Source organism: Salmo salar, chromosome 06, assembly GCF_965601325.2.
Source record: "Salmo salar chromosome 06, fSalSal1, whole genome shotgun sequence".
Taxonomy (NCBI): domain Eukaryota; kingdom Metazoa; phylum Chordata; class Actinopteri; order Salmoniformes; family Salmonidae; genus Salmo; species Salmo salar.
In genome coordinates this window covers 70722650-70746424 of record NC_138296.1, presented here as the reverse complement: position 1 = coordinate 70746424, position 23775 = coordinate 70722650, and the positions used below count along the sequence as shown (strand labels likewise).

General features: G+C 43.7%; 1 protein-coding gene across 2 annotated transcripts in view; it reads right to left on the bottom strand.

The window, feature by feature from the left end:
• Positions 1 to 23637, bottom strand: part of LOC106607894 (estrogen-related receptor gamma) — a 43741-nt gene extending 20104 nt beyond the window's left edge. The window contains exons 1-2 of one of the 2 annotated variants that reach the window (XM_014205370.3): positions 23394 to 23637; positions 81 to 323 (exon numbers count right to left, since the gene is read on the bottom strand). In XM_014205370.3, the coding sequence (XP_014060845.1) occupies positions 81 to 310 (230 nt within the window). In that variant the 5' untranslated portion in view covers positions 311 to 323; positions 23394 to 23637. Of the gene's footprint in view, positions 1 to 80; positions 324 to 5854; positions 6205 to 23393 lie in introns of those variants that run through there. The other variant, XM_014205369.3, reaches the window with a different exon arrangement.
• Between the last annotated feature and the right edge of the window lie 138 nt (positions 23638 to 23775).

The following is a 23775-nucleotide window of genomic DNA, read 5'->3' as shown; positions in this document are numbered from 1 at the left end:
ATGCACCCAAGCATAAACCCATACATACACAAATGGGTACATACACACAGAGACAGACAAAAAGACACACAAACACCCGCCTGTTGGCTGTGCCGTTGTTCCCCATGCCCGCTTTGTGTCCATAGAGCCCTGGTGAGTCCAAGCCGTTGGTGCGGTTGTGGCCCTTGCCCAGGGGGCCGTAGCTGGAGTTGGTGTCCGAGGAGGATCCCCCGGGACTGGGTTGGGCTGGGCTGTCCCCCTGGGAGCTGGGGCTGGAGGGCTCATGCTTTATGGAAGGGGGACAGGGAGGGTCCAAGCCCCTCACTGACATCCTGCCAAGGAGTCTGGGGGGGGGGGGGGGGGGGTACAGTAGGATACATTTATGGTAACATCTGGTAACATGGCATAATGGATTTAACGTGCCGTTTCTGTCTAGATCTATCAGTCAGTTGCAACACTTGCCCTCAATGTAGACCTACACAAATACACCCAACCATGCATTCCCATACAACCTCATACCTGTCCTGACCACGTACACACTGACCAACCATCTTCCAGCACCCGTTTTCACTAAACTTCCTTTATCCTTTCCCTTACTCCATCTATCACAAGGACAAACAGAAAAAGGGTAGGAACCGTCTCCCCCTCTCTCCATTCCCTGTCACTCTCTTTCCCTATTCCTCTGTGCCTCGTACCCCTATCCCTCTCTCCTGATCCCTTTATCTCTCTCTGTCTATCTAACCATCTCCATGCGCACCCACCCAGCCGTTTGCAATTTCCCACATATGCAAAGCTGAGGTCCATTAGACACACAGGAGATTGCTTAACATATGGAAATCCAAACAAAGATCCTGGACCAGATCGTTTTTTTCTTCCAGACCTCTTGGGGAAGGTATGCTGTAGTCAGGGGCACAACTTTCACTGGGGATGGGGGGATATGTGCCCCCCCACATTCTGAAATTGCATTTTTGTCCCCCCCAGTTTTATCTTTGGAATGTGATACAAAACGAGCAAACGGTGTGCTAATAATAAATAAATATAAATATATATATATATATTTATATTTATTTATTTATTTATTATTACGTCCCCCCCACTTCTAAAACCAAGTTACGCCCCTGGCTGTAGTAGATATTACCAGTTGTGTTCAATTACCTAAACAAAGTCTATAGATTTGATTTTTAACTCTGTCTAGTTGAGCATTGTAGAGGTATTCATTTTGGGAATGTGTTGTGTTTCTATGCTAGTACAAATGGTGTGTTTTCACATTCTACTGTATGGAGGTATGTTCATCCCCCTACAGTGGGCTACAATGCACATGACAGTATTCTAAAATAATGCTCACACACACACACACACACACACACACACACACACACACCCACACACACACACGCACACTCACACGCACACGCTGACCCATGTGACCATAGGCTCCTACCACCTACACATACTGTACACACTTCACGCTTCATTCACTCTTCATTCTCAGACATGCTTTCAAATGTGGTCACGTGTCATCGTAAACACTTGAACAAAAATACACACATGCTTGCATGCCATCGTGTGTCGCCATACCCCCTCTCAGCTCATGGCAGGAACCCAAGCTCTGTTCCTGCCATGTAAATCCACACAGTCATGACCACCACTCATTTGACAGGCAAACTATCTGGCTGCCCTAAACACCACCAGAGTCAACCATGACCACGCTCTATCACCCCTCGAAATCCACAGAGAGAGAGAGAGAGAGAGAGATTGAAAGAGCGAGAGAGAGAGGGGGATAGAGACTCAGAGAGAGAGAGAGAGAGAGAGAGAGAGAGAGAGAGAGAGAGAGAGAGAGAGAGAGAGAGAGAGGGACAGAGGGGGGAGAGAGAGAGAGAGTCATTCAAACTTCAACCTCATTCTACTTCAGTTTTATATTAAAATAGATAAACTGATATATTGTTCACTCCGAAGTGGTCCAATAAAGCTGGCAGAGGACAAGGGAGTGCGAGGAGACCATTTTGTTCTCGCATCAGCTATCCATCACAAAGGTAGATATTGCTGTGTCAGCTCCACCTAGACCTGAATTGAGGCATTCTCCCATTACTTAGTGGCAGTAGATTTTTCTTTCATAATGCAATAGCATTAGAGTGGAATGGTAAGACGTGGTGTGATATCTAACCTGACAGATCTATAATCTACAGCTCTTCATAAAAGCTAATCAAAGCCCTGTCAGTGCAGTTCCCATAGACGCAGGGTGTAAATCACAGACTCAGAGGTACATTATCAAACAACTGTGTGTGTGTGTGTGCGTGTGTGTGTGTGTGTGTGTGTGTGTGTGTGTGTGTGTGTGTGTGTGTGTGTACAACACTCTCTGTCTGCCCATATCCAAAAGAACTCTGACAGAGAGAGAGAGGGGGATAAACATGGAAGCTGAGAGGGAGGAGACAGAAAGGGGTCTATCGCTGGACCATTAACCCGGGGTGTGTAGGAAGAAAGGAGAGAAGGCAACACTCACTCTCAAATGAGCTGTCACAATACAGCCAACGACCAACCAAACAAGAACCGGACCCGCACGCGCAGCGAAGCAAAACGAGAGGGAGAGAGGGAATGTCTCAAATGGATTATTTGGGTTTATTTTGTTTTAGTTTAATAGTCCATTCTGAAAAAATATTTTACACACAAAATGTATCTAAGATGTTAGGTATAGGTTCATGTGGATGTAGGTTACTCTAGCTATGCACCCTTTTTTAGGCCCTATTCCCACTATGAGATATGATGGAGAGTCTGAGGAGCGGGATGATGAAAGACAATTCTACTTTTCAATTCACATTACAACCCGTCTTACCTTTCGTTGTGGCTGGCAACTCGACATTTTTGGTCCGCATCTCAAATTGACCGTAAATATCACAGTAGCCACTAGCGAGTAAGAACAAACTATTCATCAATGACAAACTTTTCTTTTAAAACATATTACACTATTGAATAATAATTATTAACCCTCTCATTTGATAATACAAGTACAGCAGTTCTACCGTACAACATGACAACAAACCAGGCTTCATTTTTATCAATATCATGCAAATCACGGTAAAAGCAAATTGCGATTGAAAATGTGGGTATAAGTGAATTCACCACAACGAGCTGTTTTATATGGAAACCCACCAATAAAATAAAATAAAATGCCTCATGATTTGTCAACGTGCACAATTAGTCTGTGCTTCAGTTTGATCAACTATAGCCTACTGATAACAACCACAGCTAGCCTAGAGAAGCCTATGAGATCGCGTCTGGGCCTGGCCAGGGGAAATGTAACGTCTTGTTTTTATAGCTTAAAATAGGCACATTTAATTGTGTTCAGATTTTTTTTTTAATGGGATGAAATGTAGGCCTTTTTTAATCCAAAATGATTGACTGGAATTAATGACTCAATCAACAGAATAGCGATGTCATACCGTGTGAGTAACTTTTTAATTACAGATGCAAAGACACAAATGATACAATCCTACAGACAGCGAGCTCAGCCCTGTTACTTTTTGTCCAATCACAGTTATTTTCACTTTGTTGTCTCACCACACAATATTACACTTTTTTTTTTTTAAACATATCCTATTAGTATGATCTACATTGTACATGCTTTTGGTGGTGGGAATGGGCTCCCATCGTTTTACGTGACTCAGTGTAGCAGGCAGCTACTGTGAAAATGTACGAATGTAACAGGCTGTTACATCAATAAAACAAGTCTCAAATATTGCCTAAGCATTTCAGCTATTTCAAAAACATTTCTCTGCTATTACCATTTATACTGCTAGAGCGTTGGCTGTTCACACTACCCTGCTTCAAGGGGGTCAACTGTTGGGCGAGTGTCATGCGCTACCGTAGTGGTTGAGACGTAGCAACTACGCAAGTTTACATTGGAGTAATATGTGTAGCCGATGGTATTTTTACAAAACGTGTAGTAAGTGTGAAGAGGCTCTAAGAGACACATATTACTCAAACTTAAATTACTTCATCAATTACCCCCTAACCCCAATCCATAACCCCCTGGTCAGTGATTTGGGTCAGAGGGGATTCGTGCACAGTGATTCCTAATGGGCCAATAGGAGATGAGGAGGCATCAGTCCTGAGCTGAAAAACCAGCACCACTGATAAGAGTCTTAGTTTAAGTGTCTCAATGGGCTTGGGTCAAACCAGTTTGATAGGTCTCTCTTTATCTCTTTTGCTCTCACCCTATCTTTGTTTCCCTCACTTCCTGTCTCCCCCCTCTACCCCATCTTTCTCTATCCCTCTCCATTTCTCACTTGCTGTTAAATTCAATTAAATTTCGATTCAAAAAGCTTTATTGGCATGACAAAGCAATTCATTTTTTTTTTAAGTATCTGACGCTAATGTAATAACAGGTGAAAATAATCGCTCTTCATATTTTTGCTACCAAACATGGTAAGACTTTTCTTATAACTGTATATTAACACTGTAATTACACTAACAGCAACATACAGTTACACAAAAACATGCTCTGTCTCCACATCCTCTACTCCCCCCTCTCTATCGGTCAGTCACTCTCCCGCTCTGTCTCATCTCCTGCTATCCTCTGGTTAGGGTCTTATCTGAGCTGTTGTCTAATATTACCACAGGGTTAAAACCTCTTAGATGTTAAGTCCCCTATTTACTTTGAGAGGTTCTGAAGCAGTTCCGACTGATATTTTGGTGTACAGAGATCTCTGTGAATGTCGCAGGGTCCAGTGCCTTATAGTGCCAGAAAGCCTCATCTGTCTGTTTTTCTGCTTCCACTCTATGTCAGGTTTCACACCCCACATTTGCATAGGTAGTAACATATCACATTTTCTGGCCTATCCAGACAAAGTATTAATTTCCTCTGTTTCTGAGCGACGTAGCCCAGCTTGGGAGATGGCCTATTAAACGGGACAGTCTAGCGAATCCAGCAGTGGATTCATCTCACTGTGATATTCTCAGCCAGATTTAAAGCTCACATCATGAAAAAAAATTGGAAATAATTTTGGAGAATTGAAACACGACCACTTTCTCTTGGTCACAGCTGAAGTTGTAACGACACTGCAACACTTTCGAATGGTGTCTCTGCATCACTCAGAGGACGCTTGGCTGAAAAGTATGTTGTCAGTTACATGAAATGGTGCCAATATGGTTCAATTTGTGTCCTCAAAAGTGAGTACACCTCAGCAATTAATATCTATTTTGACCAGAAAGGTGAGTTCCAGACCAATCTAGAACTATGCAGCATTACTAGTTAATGGCCATCTCATGTATTTTTAGGAGCAAATTTACATTTTGACGTTGTGTTCAAGACAGGGTTTGCTTTGCAGTGGTGCAACAAATAGCTAAAAACACCAACAAATAGCTAATAACACCAACAAAGAGCTAATAACACCAGTGACCTACAGAAGCTCACCTCTCTCTAAAGTATTGTTTTTCTCTCTCACTCTCCCAACTCTACCTTTCATTCCCTCACATTTTCACTCTCTCTACCTCCCCTCCCTCACTTTCAGACCTACTCCCTTAGCTCTGCATACACAATGCAGGTGTGGGTCTCATCAGTCAAAGTCCTCATCCTCCCATTCAGACACTCTCTTTTTCAGTAAAACTCCAAGAGGTACACTTGCTCCCACTACCTCTGTGTAAAACAGAGGTGCTTATGCTGACATAGAAGCCGCCATCACACCAAATAGCAAATAAAAACTCCAAAACTATGATCTTAGTTTGAGAACGAGACTGCAAATAGTAGTGCACTGCACATGTACATAGTTCAATGTTTACCATTGCCTAGATAACATTACTGTGCCATTACACTTTCTTTACACTCTACAGACAGTTTATATACATACAGAAGATGGATCAGAATAGTGCATGTACTTACTCAGTGTCAGAGTGATAGGTGAAACACTCAGGGAGGTACAGCTCTACTAAATCCATGTGCTCTTTGCCACCATACTCTGAGGAGAAAACCTGCACACTAGCAAAGATCCCTTTGAGCTTTCTCTCTTTCTTTAGTGTCTCTGTCTCCTTTTCTTTTTCAGTCTCTGTTTTCCTCTCTGACACACTTTCACTGGAGCAACAGTGTCTCCCTCTCTCTAGCTCTCCCTGTCACTCTCTGAGTGTCTGTCTTTGTTTCTGTGTGTCTCGGTCTCTATCTGTGTGTCTCTCTCATGCTCTTGCTCTAGCAGCAGTGTTGAGACTCCAGCCAGTGAGGTCTTAACTGTTGTGGCTCAGTCTATGATAGAGCACTCAAAGCTACAGCTGGTCCTCATGAATATCCAGGAATCATTTTACATGCCCCTCCCTCTGGACCACAATGCCAGCATTTGACTGGCCACCGTCTACTCCAATGAGAGAGAGACGGCCAATAACTGTGGGTACATAGAGACAGGACAGGTGGCAGTAGTGAGATGAAAAAAAAGTAGAGGGAGAGAGTGATAGTATAAGAGAAGGATGAATGAACAAGAAAGAATGTGGTTGTGGGGTAAGGGGCAGTGCCGTTTCTAGACATAAGCGACATAAGCTTATACTTTTATAATTATGAGTGGGAAGTCAGCCGGGGTCTCAACTATCTAGGACAGTAGAATACACAACGTGCAATTTCGGAATTTGGTTCTGCATCAGCAGTTTTCCTCTTGTTATGTCAGTCACTGAAAGTCACTTAATTAGCCCATGTCAGCTAACATTATATAGATTGCTAGGTAAGTTAGTCTATCCAACTATTTTGTTAGTCACTCGCACTCAGATATCATATCAATATGGCATAAGTCATGGCAAAATTTGTATAATTGCAGGAATTATCTTTAAAACTGCAACATTTTATCTACACCCCATGTAGGGTGACCACATTAAAATACCCAAATGTCGGACAACAGGATGATTTCGCGGGACAGTGCAAAATGTTGCCAGCATCACATGCCAATCATTTGATCTCAATCAGTTTCATGGGAATATGCATTTAGAATTTCTTAAATTACTTTTTTGTTAGTAAATTAGAGCAGATGGTGTTCAAACTATTAGCCTCCCTGTATTTTGTTTCAATCCAAGCAAATTCTGACTAGTGGCGCGCGCTGTTGAGTTTTGGCCGCATGATCATTATTTTTGGACCATTCAACTAACCATGCTAAAATCTCATAAGAAATGGCTAAGTGTTTTTGGTATAACAGTAACATTATACTATGCTATTATATTTAGTTCTGTTATGTAGAATATCAATTAATCATGTGATCTTCCAAGACATTGATTCAGCTTTGATCTAACTTTACTAAAAGAGCACCATTGTGGGGAGCGAGAAATGGTGGACTGACGCTCTGGTGTGCTCTGGCAGCACAGCATCCCTGCTCCCACTTCACCAAACAAGCTAATTGAAGCAACTTAAAGCCTACTCTTCTGCGTCATGGAAAATGTAGTGACCCATGAAACGAAAGACCACATGTGTGGCTGTTTTATGAAAATCTGGGAATATTTGGCAAAGGAAACATTTTCTGCTTGGTCTCAGGGAATGTCAAACAATCCAGTATTAAACAGGATTGAGTGAAGTTGCAGCGAATAAGTTGAATGAGCCACTAATGAACATGGAGCGCCTCACAAGTGACAATATCACCTTATATCTTTTCAGTCTAATATGACTATTTACTTACTTTTGTAGCTCTTCATCAGAAGCAGCTTTTTGGAAGTAGTTACACCAAACTGTCCTCTCCAAGTTGAGCTGGAATTTAGTCCGAAATATCAAAATATCAGATCACAACAAGGATTTGAGAAGTGTTTAACATCACCAGTACAACATCCTTATGATGTATAGATTTTCAGAAGCACAACGTGACTGCAAGAGACAGGTTGGAATGTCTGACTGAAATACGGGACAAATCAACCTTTTTTTTCTCAAAATTAGTGGTGTTTCAACTTCATGATAAAATCCAGGACATGATTGTTTGGTTGCAGAACAAAACGCCAAAATGCAGGACTGTCCAACACAATCCGAGACATTTGGTCACCCTAACCCCATGGAAAAATGTGTAGAATTGAAGGACAAGCTGCACATTCTTTACTTTCCTCCGCCAAGAGGGACGCCACTAAAATGTTTTGACCGCGAGTTGGGTGATGCTGGGGCCGCCAACCAAATCTTGCTTAGGGCCCCCAAAACGCTAGAAATGGCACTGGCAAGGGGCATAGGTTAACAGTGAAAGCAGTCACCTTTCTAAATCAGAGCATATTCATCGAAATCTGACTTTTCTAGTAAGAATAGCTCTCGTTGTCCTAATAAAAACATTCTCCCCTAATAAATTGCAGCTAGGGAGGCTGACAATTTAAAGTAGTTGTTGCATTTGAATATAGTTGCTGTGTGGGTGTATTTACAGTTGAAGTCGGAAGTTTACACACACTTAGGTTGGAGTCATTAAAATCCATTTTTCAACCACTCCACAAATTTCTTGTTAACAAACTATAGTTTTGGCAAGTCGGTTAGGACATCTACTTTGTGCATGACACAAGTCATTTTTCCAACAATTGTTTACAGACTTTACAGATTATTTCACTTATAATTCACTGTAGCACAATTCCAGTGGGTCAGAAGTTTACATACACTAAGTTGACTGTGCCTTTAAACAGCTTGGAAAATCCCAGAAAATTATGCCATGGCTTTAGAAGCTTCTGATAGGCTAATTGACATCATTTGAGTCAATTGGAGATGTACATGTGGATGTATTTCAAGGTCTACCTTCAAACTCAGTGTCTCTTTGCTTGACATCATGGGGAAATGAAAAGAAATCAGCCAAGACCTCAGAAAAAAATTGTAGACCTCCACAAGTCTGGTTCATCCTTGGGAGCAATTTCCAAACGCCTGAAGGTACCACGTTCATCTGTACAAACAATAGTATGCAAGTATAAACACCATGGGACCACGCAGCAGACTCAGGAAGGACACACGTTCTGTCTCCTAGAGATGAACGTACTTTGGCGCAAAAAGTGCAAATCAATCCCTGAACAACAGCAAAGGACCTTGTGAAGATGCTGGAGGAAACGGGTACAAAATTATCTATATCCACAGTAAAACAAGTCCTATATCGACAACCTGAAAGGCCGCTCAACAAGGAAGAAGCCACTGCTCCAAAACCGCCATAAAAAAGCCAGACTACGGTTTGCAACTGCACATGGGGACAAAGATCGTACTTTTTGGAGAAATGTCCTCTGGTCTGATGAAACAAAAATATAACTGTTTGGCCATAATGACCATCGTTATGTTTGGAGGAAAAATGGGGATGCTTACAAGCCGAAGAACACCATCCCAACCGTGAAGCACGGGGGTGGCAGCATCATGTTGTGGGGGTGCTTTGCTGCAGTTCACAAAATAGATGGCATCATGAGGCAGGAAAATTATGTGGAAATATTGAAGCAACATCTCAAGACATCAGTCAAGAAGTTAAAGCTTGGTCGCAAATGGGTCTTCCAAATGGACAATGACCCCAAGCATACTTCCAAAGTTGTGGCAAAATGGCTTAAGGACAACAAAGTCAAGGTATTGGAATGGCCATCACAAAGTCCTGACTTCAATCCTATAGAAGATTTGTGGGCAGAACTGAAAAAGCGTGTGTGAACAAGGAGGCCTACAAACCTGACTCAATTACACCAGCTGTGTTAGGAGGAATGGACCAAAATTCACCCAACTTATTGTGGGAAGCTTGTGGAAGGCTACCCGAAACCTTTGACCCAAGTTAAACAATTTAAAGGCAATGCTACCAAATACTAATTGAGTGTATGTAAACTTCTGACCCACTGGGAATGTGATGAAAGAAATAAAAGCTGAAATAAATCATTCTCTCTACTATTATTCTGATATTTCACATTCTTAAAATAAAGTGGTGATCCTAACTGGCCTAAGACAGGGAATTTTTACTTGGATTAAATGTCAGGAATTGTGAAAAACTGAGTATAAATGTATTTGGCTAAGGTGTATGTAAACTTCCGACTTCAACTGTATATGTGTGTATATGTGTGTGCGTGTGTGTTTGTGGTAAGAGGGCAGTGGGTTCTGAAGGCTTTTGTCCTACTCTGATGATACATGATCCTAAAGGACATACATACCTCTAGGTTGTGTGTATATTTTGTGTGGAGTGTGTGTGTGCATGCATGTGTGTGTCACTAAGTGTCCGTGTCCTATTGTACAACAGGTGCTACAGCACTCCCCTAACCCCCCCCCCAAATTATTATTACATAAACACGCATACACATACACGCACTCGTCGACTTCCTTAATTTAAAGCCCTGACTAACGTAAGTTTAGTAACTCAGTGATGCAAGCCTCTCTAGTTATTTAACTCAAAGATACCCTGGCAGTTAACCTGGATCTGATCATCTGTCAGTAACATGTCCCTAATGTGACGCTCTGACCTCTCCCTGACTGACGCACGCACGCACACACAGTGACTCTGGGCAACTTGCCACGCCTGGCACACGAGCAGGTAACACATTTACTTCAGAGTCACTTGTTTTCAACTGTATAGTTATGACCAAGGAAAGTTTCTCAAAGAGGAGCAACAATACATAAAAGCTGAGAGACTACTATGTAAAGGGGGTGTTAGAATTGGAGCACATTAACTTGATATGAAATATAAGACCCTCATCAACACATTTCTATGCCTGCATGCTTACACCATACTTCAAAGATACTCCACTAGTGTCTTCTCTACAAGGCATGCAACTTCCTTTTCTTACTTTAGAACTCAGTACCATCCTCAGCCCACAGCAACAGTTCCAGGCTGAGTCTTACATACAGTAATCTCTGATCACTGGATGGTGATCCACTTAACGGATTCTGCCTGCGATCAGTCAGTGGCTCACCCCACAAAGCCACTCAACTGGATTCATGTATCAGGCAAGCCAAGAGGTAAGAACTCACCCCACAAAGCCACTCAACTGGATTCATGTATTAGGCAAGCCAAGAGGTAAGAGTAAATAGAGGTAAACAAAAACAAAAATACAAACAAGCATGTGCACGTGCACAGACAGACACACAGCCAGAAACACAGAAAGAGAGAGAAGGTAAGAGAGAAAGAAAGGAAAGAGAAAAAGTAATAAAACATTACCCACTAGTGATGTTCCCTCTTATTTTGTCATACATGGTGATCAATGTGGGAGTAAAGGAACACTGAGGAGGTTGTTTCATCCCATGCCTGTTTGCCTGAGGCTGATGATAGGTGCTTGTACGAGTGTACACATGCATATATACAAACTCGCATTCAAAACACACACGTGCACACACGTGCACACACACGTGCACACACACGGACACACACACACACACACCTGGAGGGAAGCAAAAGTAATTACGCTACTAAAGAATAGTAAAGCCCCCTTTACTGGCTCAAATTGTGTTTGACCAGATACAATGCTATTTTACTGTAAACAAATTGACAAAACTTTCAGCACGCTTGTAGGGGAGGACATTCAACAAGCACAGCACTTACACAAATGACTGATGATTGACTGAGAGAAATGGATGATAAAAAGATTTTGGGAGCTGTTTTGTTTGACTTCAATGCGGCTTTTGACATTATCGATCATAGTCTGCTGATGGCAAGACATATGCGTTATGGTTTTACACCCCCTGCTATACTGTGGATAAAGAGTTATCTGTCTAACAGAACACAGAGGGTGTTCTTTAATGGACGCCTCTCCAACATAATCCAGGTAGAATCAGGAATTCCCCAGGGCAGCTGTCTAGGCCCCTTACTTTTTTCAATCTTTACTAATGACATGCCACTGGCTAAAAAGTCAGTGTGGCTATGTATGCGGATGACTCAACAATATACACGTCAGCTACTACAGCGAGTGAAATCACTGCAAAACTTAACTTAAAGAGCTGCAGTTAGTTTCAGAAAGGGTGGCAAGGAATAAATTAGTCCTAAATATTAAAAAAACTAAGAGCATTGTATTTGGGACAAATCATTCACTAAACCCTAAACCTCAACTGAATCTTATAATAAAAAATGTGAAAATTGAGCAAGTTGAGGTGACTAAACTGCTTGGAGTAACCCTGGGTTGCAAACTGTCATGGTCAAAACATGTTGATGCAACAGTAGCTAAGCTGGGGAGAAGTCTGTCCATAATAAAGTGATGCTATGCCTTTTTAACAACACTATCAACAAGGCAGGTCCTACAGGCTCTAGTTTTGTCGCTCCTGGACAGCAGTGTGGTCACTTGCCACAAAGAGGGACCTCAGAAAATTACAATTTAGTTATTTATTTTTTTATTTCACCTTTATTTAACCAGGTAGGCAAGTTGAGAACAAGTTCTCATTTACAATTGCGACCTGGCCAAGATAAAGCAAAGCAGTTCGACAACATACAACAACACAGAGTTACACATGGAGTAAAACAACATACAATCAATGATACAGTAGAAAAAATAAGACTATATACAATGTGAGCAAATGATGTGAGAAGGGAGGTAAAGGCAAAAAAGGCCATGGTGGCAGAGTAAATAAAGTATAGCAAGTAAAACACTGGAATGGTAGATTTGTTATTTGAAGAAAGTTCAAAGTTAAAATATAAATAATATGGTGCAAAGGAGCAAAATAAATTAAATAAATAAATAAAGTAGGGGAAGAGGTAGTAGTTTGGGCTAAATTATAGATGGGCTATGTGCAGGTGCAGTGATCTGGGAGCTGTTCTGATAGCTGGTGCTTAAAGCTAGTGAGGGAGATAAGTGTTTCCAGTTTCAGAGATTTTTGTAGTTCGTTCCAGTCATTGGCAGCAGAGAACTGGAAGGAGAGACGACCAAAGGAGGAGTTGGCTTTAGGGGTGACCAGAGAGATATACCTGCTGGAGCGCGTGCTACAGGTGGGTGCTGCTATGGTGACCAGTGAGCGGAGATAAGGTGGGACTTTACCTAGCAGGGTCTTGTAGATGACCTGGAGCCAATGTGTTTGGCGACGATTATGAAGCGAAGGCCAGCCAACGAGAGCGTACAGGTCGCAGTGGTGGGTAGTATATGGGGCTTTGGTGACAAAACGGATGGCACTGTGATAGACTGCATCCAGCTTGTTGAGTAGGGTATTGGAGGCTATTTTGTAAATGACATCGCCGAAGTCGAGGATTGGTAGGATGGTCAGTTTTACGAGGGTAAGTTTGGCAGCATGAGTGAAGGATGGTTTGTTGCGAAATAGGAAGCCAATTCTAGACTTAACTTTGGATTGGAGATGATTGATGTGAGTCTGGAAGGAGAGTTTACAGTCTAACCAGACACCTAGGTATTTGTAGTTGTCCACAAATTCTAAGTCAGAACCGTCCAGAGAAGTGATGCTGGACAGGCGGGCAGGTGCAGGCAGCGATCGGTTGAAGAGCATGCATTTAGTTTTACTTGTATTTAGGAGCAGTTGGAGACCATGGAAGGAGAGTTGTATGGCATTGAAGCTCGTCTGGAGGGTTGTTAACACAGTGTCCAAAGAAGGGCCAGAAGTATACAGAATGGTGTTGTCTGCGTAGAGGTGGATCAGCGATTCACCAGCAGCAAGAGCGACATCATTGATGTATACAGAGAAAAGAGTTGGCCCAAGAATTGAACCCTGTGGTACCCCCATGGAGACTGCCAGAGGTCCAGACAGCAGGCCCTCCGATTTGACACACTGAACTCTATCAGAGAAGTAGTTGGTGAACCAGGCGACACAATCGTTTGAGAAACCAAGGCTACTGAGTCTGCCGATGAGGATGTGGTGATTAACAGAGTCAAAAGCTTTGGCCAGGTCAATGAATACGGCAGCACAGTATTGTTTCTTATCGATGGCGGTTACGATGACGTTTAGGACCTTGAGCGTGGCTGAGGTGCACCCATGACCAGCTCTGAAACCAGATTGCATAGCGGAGAGGGTACGGTGGGATTCGAAATGGTCGGTAATCTGTTTGTTGACTTGGCTTTCGAAGACTTTAGAAAGGCAGGGAAGGATGGATATAGGTCTATAGCAATTTGGGTCAAGAGTGTCACCTCCTTTGAAGAGGGGGATGACAGGAGCTGCTTTTCAATCTATGGGAATCTCAGACGACACGAAAGAGAGGTTGAACAGGCTAGTAATAGGGGTTGCAATAATTTCGGCAGATAATTTTAGAAAGAAAGGGTCCAGATTGTCAAGCCCAGCTGATTTGTAGGGGTCCAGATTTTGCAGCTCTTTCAGAACATCAGCTGAATGGATTTGGGAGAAGGAGAAATGGGGGAGGTTTGGGCGAGTAGCTGTGGGGGGTGCAGTGCTGTTGAATGCAGTAGGGGTAGTTAGGTGGAAAGCATGGCCAGCCGTAGAAAAATGCTTATTGAAATTCTCAATTATAGTGGGCTTATCGGTGGTGACAGAGTTTCCTATCCTCAGTGCAGTGGGCAGTTGGGAGGAGGTGTTCTTATTCTCCATGGACTTTACAATGTCCCAGAACCTTTTAGAGTTTGAGTTGCAGGAAGCAAATTTCTGTTTGAAAAAGCTAGCCTTGGCGTTTCTAACTGCCTGTGTGTATTGGTTTCTAACTTCCCTGAAAAGTTGCATATCGCGGGGGCAGTTCGATGCTAATGCAGAACGCCACAGGATATTTTTGTGTTGGTTAAGGGCAGTCAGGTCTGGGGAGAACCAAGGGTTCTATATCTATATCTGTTCCTGGTTCTAAATTTCTTGAAAGGGGCATGCTTATTTAAGATGGTGAGGAAGGCATTTAAAAAAAATAACCAGGCATCCTCTACTGACGGGATGAGGTCAATATCCTTCCAGGATACCAGGGCCAGGTCGATTAGAAAGGCTTGCTCGTTGAAATGTTTCAGGGAGCGTTTGACAGTGATGAGTGGAGGTCGTTTGACCGCTGACCCATTACGGGTGCAGGCAATGAGGCAGTGATCGCTGAGATCTTGGTTGAAAACAGCAGAGGTGTATTTAGAGGGCACGTTGGTTAGGATGATATCTATGAGGGTGCCAGTGTTTGCGGCTTTGGGGTTGTACCTGGTGGGTTCATTAATAATTTGTGTGAGATTGAGGGCATCAAGCTTGGATTGTAGGATGGCTGGGGTGTTAAGCATGTCCCAGTTTAGGTCACCTAGTAGCACGAGCTCTGAAGATAGATGGGGGGCAATCAGTTCACATATGGTGTCCAGAGCACAGCTAGGGGCCGGGGTCTATAGCAGGGGGCAACGGTGAGAGACTTGTTTTTAGAGAGGTGGATTTTTAAAAGTAGAAGTTAAAATAGTTTGGGTACAGACCTGGATAGCAGGACAGAACTCTGCAGGCTATCTCGGCAGTAGATTTCAACACCGCCCCCTTTGGTTGTTCTATCTTGTCTGAAAACGTTGTAGTTAGGGATGAAGATTTCAGAGTTTTGGTGGACTTCCTAAGCCAAGATTCAGACACAGCTAGGACATCCAGGTTGGCACAGTGTGCTAAAGCAGTGAATAAAACAAACTTAGGGAGGAGGCTTCTAATGTTAACATGCATGAAACCAAGGCTATTACGGTTACAGAAGTCATCAAAAGAGAGCGCCTGGGGAGTAGGAGTGGAGCCAGGCACTGCAGGGCCTGGATTCACCTCTATATCCCCAGAGGAGCAGAGAAGAATGAGTATGAGGGTACGGCTAAAAGCTATAAGAATTGGTCGTCTGTGACATCCAGAATAGAGAGAAAAAGGAGCAGGTTTCTGGGGGCGATAAAATAGCTTCAAGGTATAATGTACAGACAAAGGTATGGTGGGATGTGAATACAGAGGAGGTAAACCTAGGCATTTAGTGATGATGAGAGAGATATTGTCTCTAGAAACATCATTGAAACCAAAAGATGTCATAGCATGTGTGGGTGGAGGAACTGAGAGGTTGGATAAGGTATAATGAGCAGGGCTAGAAGCTCTACAGTGAAATAAGCCAATAAACACTAACCAGAACAGCAATGGACAAGGCATATTGACATTAAGGAGAGGCATGCTTAGCCGAGTGATCAAAGGGTCCAGTGAGATTCAGACAGCTAGCCGGGCCATAGGTAGCAAGCTGGTGGAAGATGGAGGGAGGTCTGTTTTTAGCCACCTCGTGCGTTTCCGTCTGTGGATTAGTGGGGTTCCGTGTGGAAGGGGGGACTAGTCCAAGTTGGCAAAATAGTTAGTTATAGTGGCCCAAGAAAAGTGTCCGATAGACCTATTCAGATCGCAGCCGATAAGACAGCTAACGATTAGCGGGCGATCAGATGGGCGATCAGGTTACGTCGCGACGGAGGGGCCAGTTGGATAACTCCCTCGGGCAGATAACATCGGTGGTCCAGTCGTGAAGGTCCGATGGGGCTCCGCATCGGCAGTAAAACGGGTCCGGGTAGGTGATTGTAGCCCAGGAGACACTTCAGCTGGCTAGCTCAGGAATAGCCCAGGAGTGGCTGACGGATCTCTTCAGCTGGCTAGCTCCGGAATAATGTGTGTTAATTCCGGGACCGACGTTGCCAATAGTCACTCAGGTAGCAGCTAGTTAGCTGCAAGATCCAGGTGTAAATGTCCAGAGCCTGCGGTAGAAATCCGGGGAAAGGAGAGAGAAAGGTCCGGTATGCGCTGGTCTGAGTCACGCTGTACAAAGACTGGCGATAGCTTTTCGAGCTAATGGATATCTGAGGACCGCTAACCGTGGCTAGCTGAACTCCAACGTTAGACAGTGAAAATGGCTAACCTCTGGCTAGTTTCTGTTGTGGATTTCAGATTTGAGGTAAATAATACTTTCTTTTTTAAATTGGTGAGGCGGGTTGCAGGAGAGTGCTTTGAGGTTGCGTTTTTAGAAGAAAAAAATGTAAAAAGATATGCGAAGAAAAATATGTAAATATATATATACACGGGACACGACAAGAGGAGGGTAAAGGACGTCTGAACTGCTACGCCATCTTGGAATCTTGGAATTGGCTCAGAACAGGGCAGCACGGCTGGCCCTTAAATGTTCACGGAGAGCTAACATTAATAATATGCATGTAAGTCTCTCATGGCTCAAAGTGGAGGAGAGATTGACTTCATCACTACTTGTTTTTGTAAGAAGTGTTGACAAGCTGAATGCACCGAGGTGTCTGTTTAGACTACTAGCACACAGCTCGGACATGCATGCATACCGCACAAGACATGCCACCAAAGGTCTCTTGACAATCTCCAAGTCAAGAACAGACTATGGGAGGCACACAGTACTACATAGAGCCATGTCTACATGGAACTCTATTCCACATCAGGTAACTGATGCAAGCACATAATAAGACACGCAGTCTACACACACGTACACACGGATGTTGTATTGTAAATATGTGATATTGGAGTAGAGGCCTGAGGGAACACATTAAATGTATTGGGTAAAAGTGTTATGAAATGTAATGTCATGTAATATTTTAAACTGTATATAACTGTCTTCATTTTGCTGGACCCCAGGAAGAATATGGGGATCCATAATAAATACAAATTCAAATGTAAATGGTCTCTGATGGTTGAGGGGCAGCTCTCAGGGAACTGTGGGGGGGGTCTTGGACGGTTGTTGGCCTGGCAGTTGGGAGCTTGGGCCGGTGGACGATAGGTCGCTGGTTAGGGTCCCCGTTTTGACTTGGTGGGAGATCTGTCGACGTGCCCTTGGGCAGGGCGTTGACCCTGGTTGCATCTGTGGGTCGCTCTGGATGGGAGTCTGTTAGATGACTGAATGTAATGTAAATGTTGAGTGGCTTCACCGCACGTAGATTGTATGTTTTAATATTCAATAATAAAAAACACTAAAATTGCTGGGGATGTCCACATACTCCTTACTTTTTTGACGTCTAGATTAGAATAACTGTACCCAATTATATTTTCTAATTTCATTAGCTGGTCTTCTAACACAAAGGAAGGTGATGCAGGGGTGAACAACACAATACGTGTGTCTGTCTGTGGTTTAGCTATCAAAGCGGTGGAAATGGACACTTCAGATTCAAATCTAAGTAGTGTTCAGTGTTCTGAAGCAAACCCTCACCCCCTCTGTCACTGTCTTTCATACGCACAACACACACTATCATGTTTTGAAGCGACCCCTGCCAAACCAAACTGTAGCATGGAGAAAATCGCTTTGCTAATCTGCTGTTTGATAAGCCCTAGACACAAGACTCCATGGAGTGGTTCTTATCACACGGGTAATGTGCCGCACGCGCATAACATTAAACACCTCACACACACATACAGTATGAGGAATAAAACACCTCACTCACACACACATATCGTACGAGGCCTAAAACACCTCACTCACACACACATCGTACGAGGCCTAAAACACCTCACTCACACACACACACATATCGTGTGAGGCATAAAAACACCTCACGAACACACACACATATTTGCACATACTGTATATATGCACACACATATGCAAACAATATACAGCACATATGCACAGGCACACACATACACACACGAAACAGGCCACACCGGGCCACCACTATAACCATTAAAGGGCCCAGTCTTCCGCAGGAGAGATAAACAGCTATCGTAAAATAACAGAAAGGCAAAGGCTCTGCATTTGTATTCAGTGCTGCTATCCTATACAATCATAACCAAATCGCAACCTAATCACAAACGTAAATGTAACACATGAAAATAATCTTCACAGGGAAATTATCTTAAATAAACCATTTAGGAAGAATAATGTTTACATTGGAAGAAGTTTTCCTTGGCTATCGCCCCAACGGCTTAGCAATTGCTGTTATTATCAATGAATTCTTTATACCCTGAGCCAAGTTATTGTGCTGTTTTGTTCGGTCGTAGACATTGGCTACTTCAAGTACAAAGCCATAAGCAATTGTAATAAGGAGGGGAGAGCTAAGATTAATTATTTTATCAGTTGAGTCGTTGTTTGAGCTAGATTGACATTTTCCCTGGCACAAAGCAGTCGTCTTGGGATGGAATACAACAATAGTTAGACACACAAGAGCAGGGCCACAGTGGCGTCTAGCTAGCCACTTGAGTTTAAGATCACAAGAAATGACTTTGTTCGCTTGCTCTAATGATAATAGCCTACCTACACAACTATACCTGACTGTTCCATTTTACTTAGTGATATCAAGTTGCCCATGCATGTATTTTCAATTAATTTCTGAATGAAAACATGAAACAAACCTGGCTACTGTTTTGTATTTGGTGCCCTAAGTTTCATGTATTTTTCAGAGATCTTCACGAAAATGCATGTCAAGCATATTGAATACCTTGGCTTTTTCGAGGAAGATGAACTTAAAATAAAGATCAAATTTTCTCATGCTCGATAAGCTCTCTACTCAGTGGTCAACAGTGGTAGCCTACATTCCCAAAGCTTTGAACAATCTCAAGTGATACTGGATACTGAAATTCTACATCTTTTCACAAAGGACAGACCTGTAACACAAAACAAAGCAGTCAGTGTTGACCACGGTATGGATTACTTCTGTTTTTCTCAAATGTGAGTGTGGGGGATGCAACCCCCAGACCCCACCCCAGCCACCAAGCACCCCATACCACTCCCCCTCCATAGGCACAGCTGTCAGACTGAGTTTCAAACCAAAAGCGTCACTCTCTGGTGTCCCCAACCCCCTACTGTCTCTCCTGACATCATCACTGCGAGACGCACTGAGCATAATCAACTCAGCTATCGTCTAACTCGGTGCAATCCATCAATTACAGAGACACATTGTGGGCAAACACTATTCTCACTGCACATATATTGTACAGACCATCTGACACAAGTTGTTTAAAGATGTTGAGATGGAGGGAGAGAACGAAGAGGTGTGGAGGAAGGGAGGAAGAGTAGGAGAAGAGAGCTGGAGGGAGAAACTATATGGATGTGTCTTTGGATAGATAGACTGATAGATGAATGTCTGGCTGAGCAGATTGCTCAAAATATTGATTAGTCACACATTGAATATTGATCAGGAAACAGGATGTATCAGCTATCAGAGCCTTGTTGCCGGTGGCTGATCCTTCACTGTGTGGGAAACTGTAGTAGAACCTGACCATAGAACCTCCACTTAGTGTACTGGGTCAACCAACTATTCAATGGTTTTAAACGGTTTCCACTGCTCACATGACCATGTATGGTCTCGTTAAGAATACAGAAGGAAAAAACACTGTTGGGTGGCTGCTGGAGCATAGCCAGCCCATTGCAGCTGTCCCTAAATATACTGAACAAAAATATAAACGCAACATGTAAAGTGTTGGTCCAATGTTTCATGAGCTAAAATAAAAGATCCCAAAATTGTTCCATACTCACAAAAAGCTTATTTCTCTCAAATGTTGTGCACGAATTTGTTTACATCTCTGTTAGTGAGCATTTCTCCTTTGCTAAGATAATCCATCCACCTGACAGGTGTGGCATATCTAGAAGCTGATTAAACAGCATGATCATTACACAAGTGCACCTTGTGCTGGGGACAATAAATGGCCACTAAAATGTGCAGTTTTGTCACATAACACAATGCCACAGATGTCTCAAGTTTTGAGGGAGCATGCAATTGGCATGCTGACTGCAGGAATGTCCACCAGAGCTGTTGCCAGAAAATGTAATGTTAATTTCTCTACCATAAACCACCTCCAACGTCGTTTTAGAGAATTTGGCAGTACGTCCAACCCGCCTCACAACCGCGGACCACGTGTAACCACGCCAGCCCAGGACCTCCACATCCGGTTTCTTCACCTGCGGAATCATCTGAGACCAGCCACCTGGACAGCTGAAGAATTTCTGCACAAACTGTCAGAAACTGTCTCAGGGAAGCTCATCTATGTGCTCGTTGTCCTCACCAGGGTCTTGACCTGACTGCAATTCGGCATTGCAACCAAATTCAGTGGGCAAATGCACACCGTCGATGGCCACTGGCATGCTGGAGAAGTGTGCTCTTCACGGATGAATCCCGGTTTCAACTGAACCGGCCAAATGGTATGGCGTCATGTGGGCGAGCAGTTTGTCCCATGGTGGCAGTGGGGTTATGGTATGGGCAGGCATAAGCTACGGACAACAAACACAATTGCATTTTATCGATGGAAATTTGAATGCTGATAGATACCATGATGAGATCCTGAGGCCCATTGTCATGCCATTCATCCACCGCCATCACCTCATGTTTCAGCATGATAATGCACGGCCCCATGTCGCAAGGATCTGTACACAATTCCTGGAAGCTGAAAAGGTCCCAGTTCTTACATGGCCTGCATACTCACCAGACATGTCACTCATTGAGCATGTTTGGGATGCTCTGGATTGACGTGTACAACAGCGCGTTCCAGTTCCCGCCAATATCCAGCAACTTCGCACAGCCATTGAAGAGGAGTGGGACAACATTCCAAATGCCACAATCAACAGCCCGATCAACTCTATGCAAAGGAGATGTGTCGCGCTGCATGAGGTAAATGGGGGTCACACCAGATACTGACTGGTTTTCTGATTTTTAAAAGGTATCTGTGATCAACAGGATGCATAACTGTATTCCTAGTCATGTGAAATCCATAGATTTGGGCTTAATTTACTGATTTCCTTATATGAACTGTAACTCAGTAAAATCTTTGAAATTGTTGCATGTTGTGTTGTTTATATTTTTGTTCAGTGTATTTTTGGCTTGATTGCCCCCTAGTGGAGTCCTAAAAAGCCATCTTAAATACTTTGTTGCTCCTTTCATTGGAGTAATCACTGATCTGAAGCTTTCACCTCTCTCTCTCTTCCTCCCTCTCCTTCCCTCTGTCAGTGTGTTTGGCAGGTAAGTCACCGACCTGTATTTTCCGGTGGTTATGTAACCAGACTTTAACCACTGGAGAAGATTAAAGAAACAATGTCCTCTTAGCAAGGAGTTTAGGACTGACAAGTTCACTTCTCGCTCTTTATCTCTGTCTGCCTTTCTCTCACTCCTTTCTGTCTCTCTCCTTCCTGATTCTTCCCTTTCTCTCTCTCTGTTTTGTTCTGCTCACCTCTCTACTCAAAAATAATAAACAGAGATATAGAGAAAAAAAAGAGGGAGGGAGAAGATTCCCAAGGTTCCCACAGCTCCCCACACCTTATCTCGCTTTTCTTCCTTCTCTCATCCTCTTCTCTGGCATACACACTTGTTTCCCAAGCCTATCACAGGGCCCATCTCAGGTGTGAAGCTGCCAGGGCAGTGCTTACACAGGTGGAATACTTTTAGTCAGCACCTGACCCTCTCAGCATGATGTCTCAGATTCAGGCACCTGGTGACAACAGGAACCTTTCTTCCAACTCACACACACAGGCAGGCAGACATAGACAGACACACACAGTGATGTAGTGGTACACAAGAAGTTAGGTAAACTGTTGAGCCAAAAGTGGGTAAACTCTGTTTACTTGCGTTTACCCTCCACTACACCACTGTATGTGCACGCGCACACACACTAAAGGTCAGATTACCTGACCTATCACCCCACAGTTAAGGTCTCTCTCCACAAGTGGTAAAGCTAACTGTCTGGCTGGTGTAATACTGGTGTATAGGAGCCAATTTCCTAATACTTCCTCCCACCTCGCTTCTGTTCCTCCGCTCTCTCTAGCTGCTACCCACTCTCCTTTTTCCACTTTCTTTCCCTCATTCTCTTTATCCCATGTTCTCTCTCTGCCTCCTTCTCGCTCTCTAATAACTCTCCATCTGTCTCTTTTATCTCCCCTCTCCTGTCCCTCCTCCCTCTCACATACCTGTCCCTCTCCATCTCTATGACCTCTACCTCTCCCTCCCCCTCCCTACCTCCCCCCTCTCATATAAAGGTGGATAGATTGAGCAGAAGCCAGTTAGCCAGGCTAACACAGACCAGTGAGTCTCAGCTACGCCAGGAACACCAATCCAAATGTAATTTTCTGCAAGATTACACACGATAATGACTGGCTTTGGAGGACCGCCATAACTGATGGCTTCCAATTATAGATGTATAACTATCGATCTGTCAACACTAGAGAGGGGGAGGGAGTAGAGGGAGGGAGGGAGTAGAGAGGGAGGGAGGGAGGGAGGGAGGGAGGGAGGGAGGGAGGGAGGGAGGGAGGGAGGGAGGGAGGGAGGGAGTAAAGCTCTGTAAAGAAATGTTTACTTTGCGAGATGGGAAAAATTATAAAAATGTATTGGAAAAATTATATCACTGACAAACTTGACCTTAGAATGCAGGCGGAAGATTGAGGACTGTTCTAATAGCTATTCTCAAAACGAAATGTGTGTAGCGACACACTGTTTTGAGAGAGGAGAGCAGAAAGCTGATTAAAAAAACAGAGTACGGTGGGCATACCGGAGTACAGGACAGATCTCTACCACCTGGACAAAGGTAACACACACACACACACATTTATATCGAGCCCAAATGCCCTCTAGCCAACTGCCTTAGTCAAAATACCCCACTGTAAATACACACATCCAAATACCCTCTAAATGCCCCACAACAACCCCCCATGTCCTAACAACCCATCCAGCCCCTGCACCTGCTCAGTACTTACTCACTGGTTCCTCCAGAGTCCTGCAGCCAGCTGCAGTCAGTCAGTCTCAAGGACAAATGCCTCAGCTCTACCCAGCTCTCTTCCTTCCTCTCCTCTCTGTGGCTCAGCGATGCAGCAGCAGCACAGACCTTTCTCTCCTCTACTCCGGACCAGGCAGCACCGAGTTCACTTACCCCACTCACAGGGGAGTCCTGAGTGTGTGTGATAGGGGGAGAGGATAGAGAGGAAGTAGAGGACACAGCTCTCCTGCATTCCCATAGATACAGAAATTGCTATAGCAGCGTTGCAGAGAGGGGGAGAGAGGGAGGGAAAGAGAGAGGCAATGGCATCACGTTTCAGTGAGGTTCTGTGTCAGCATGTGTTTGATGCAAGTGTAGATGTC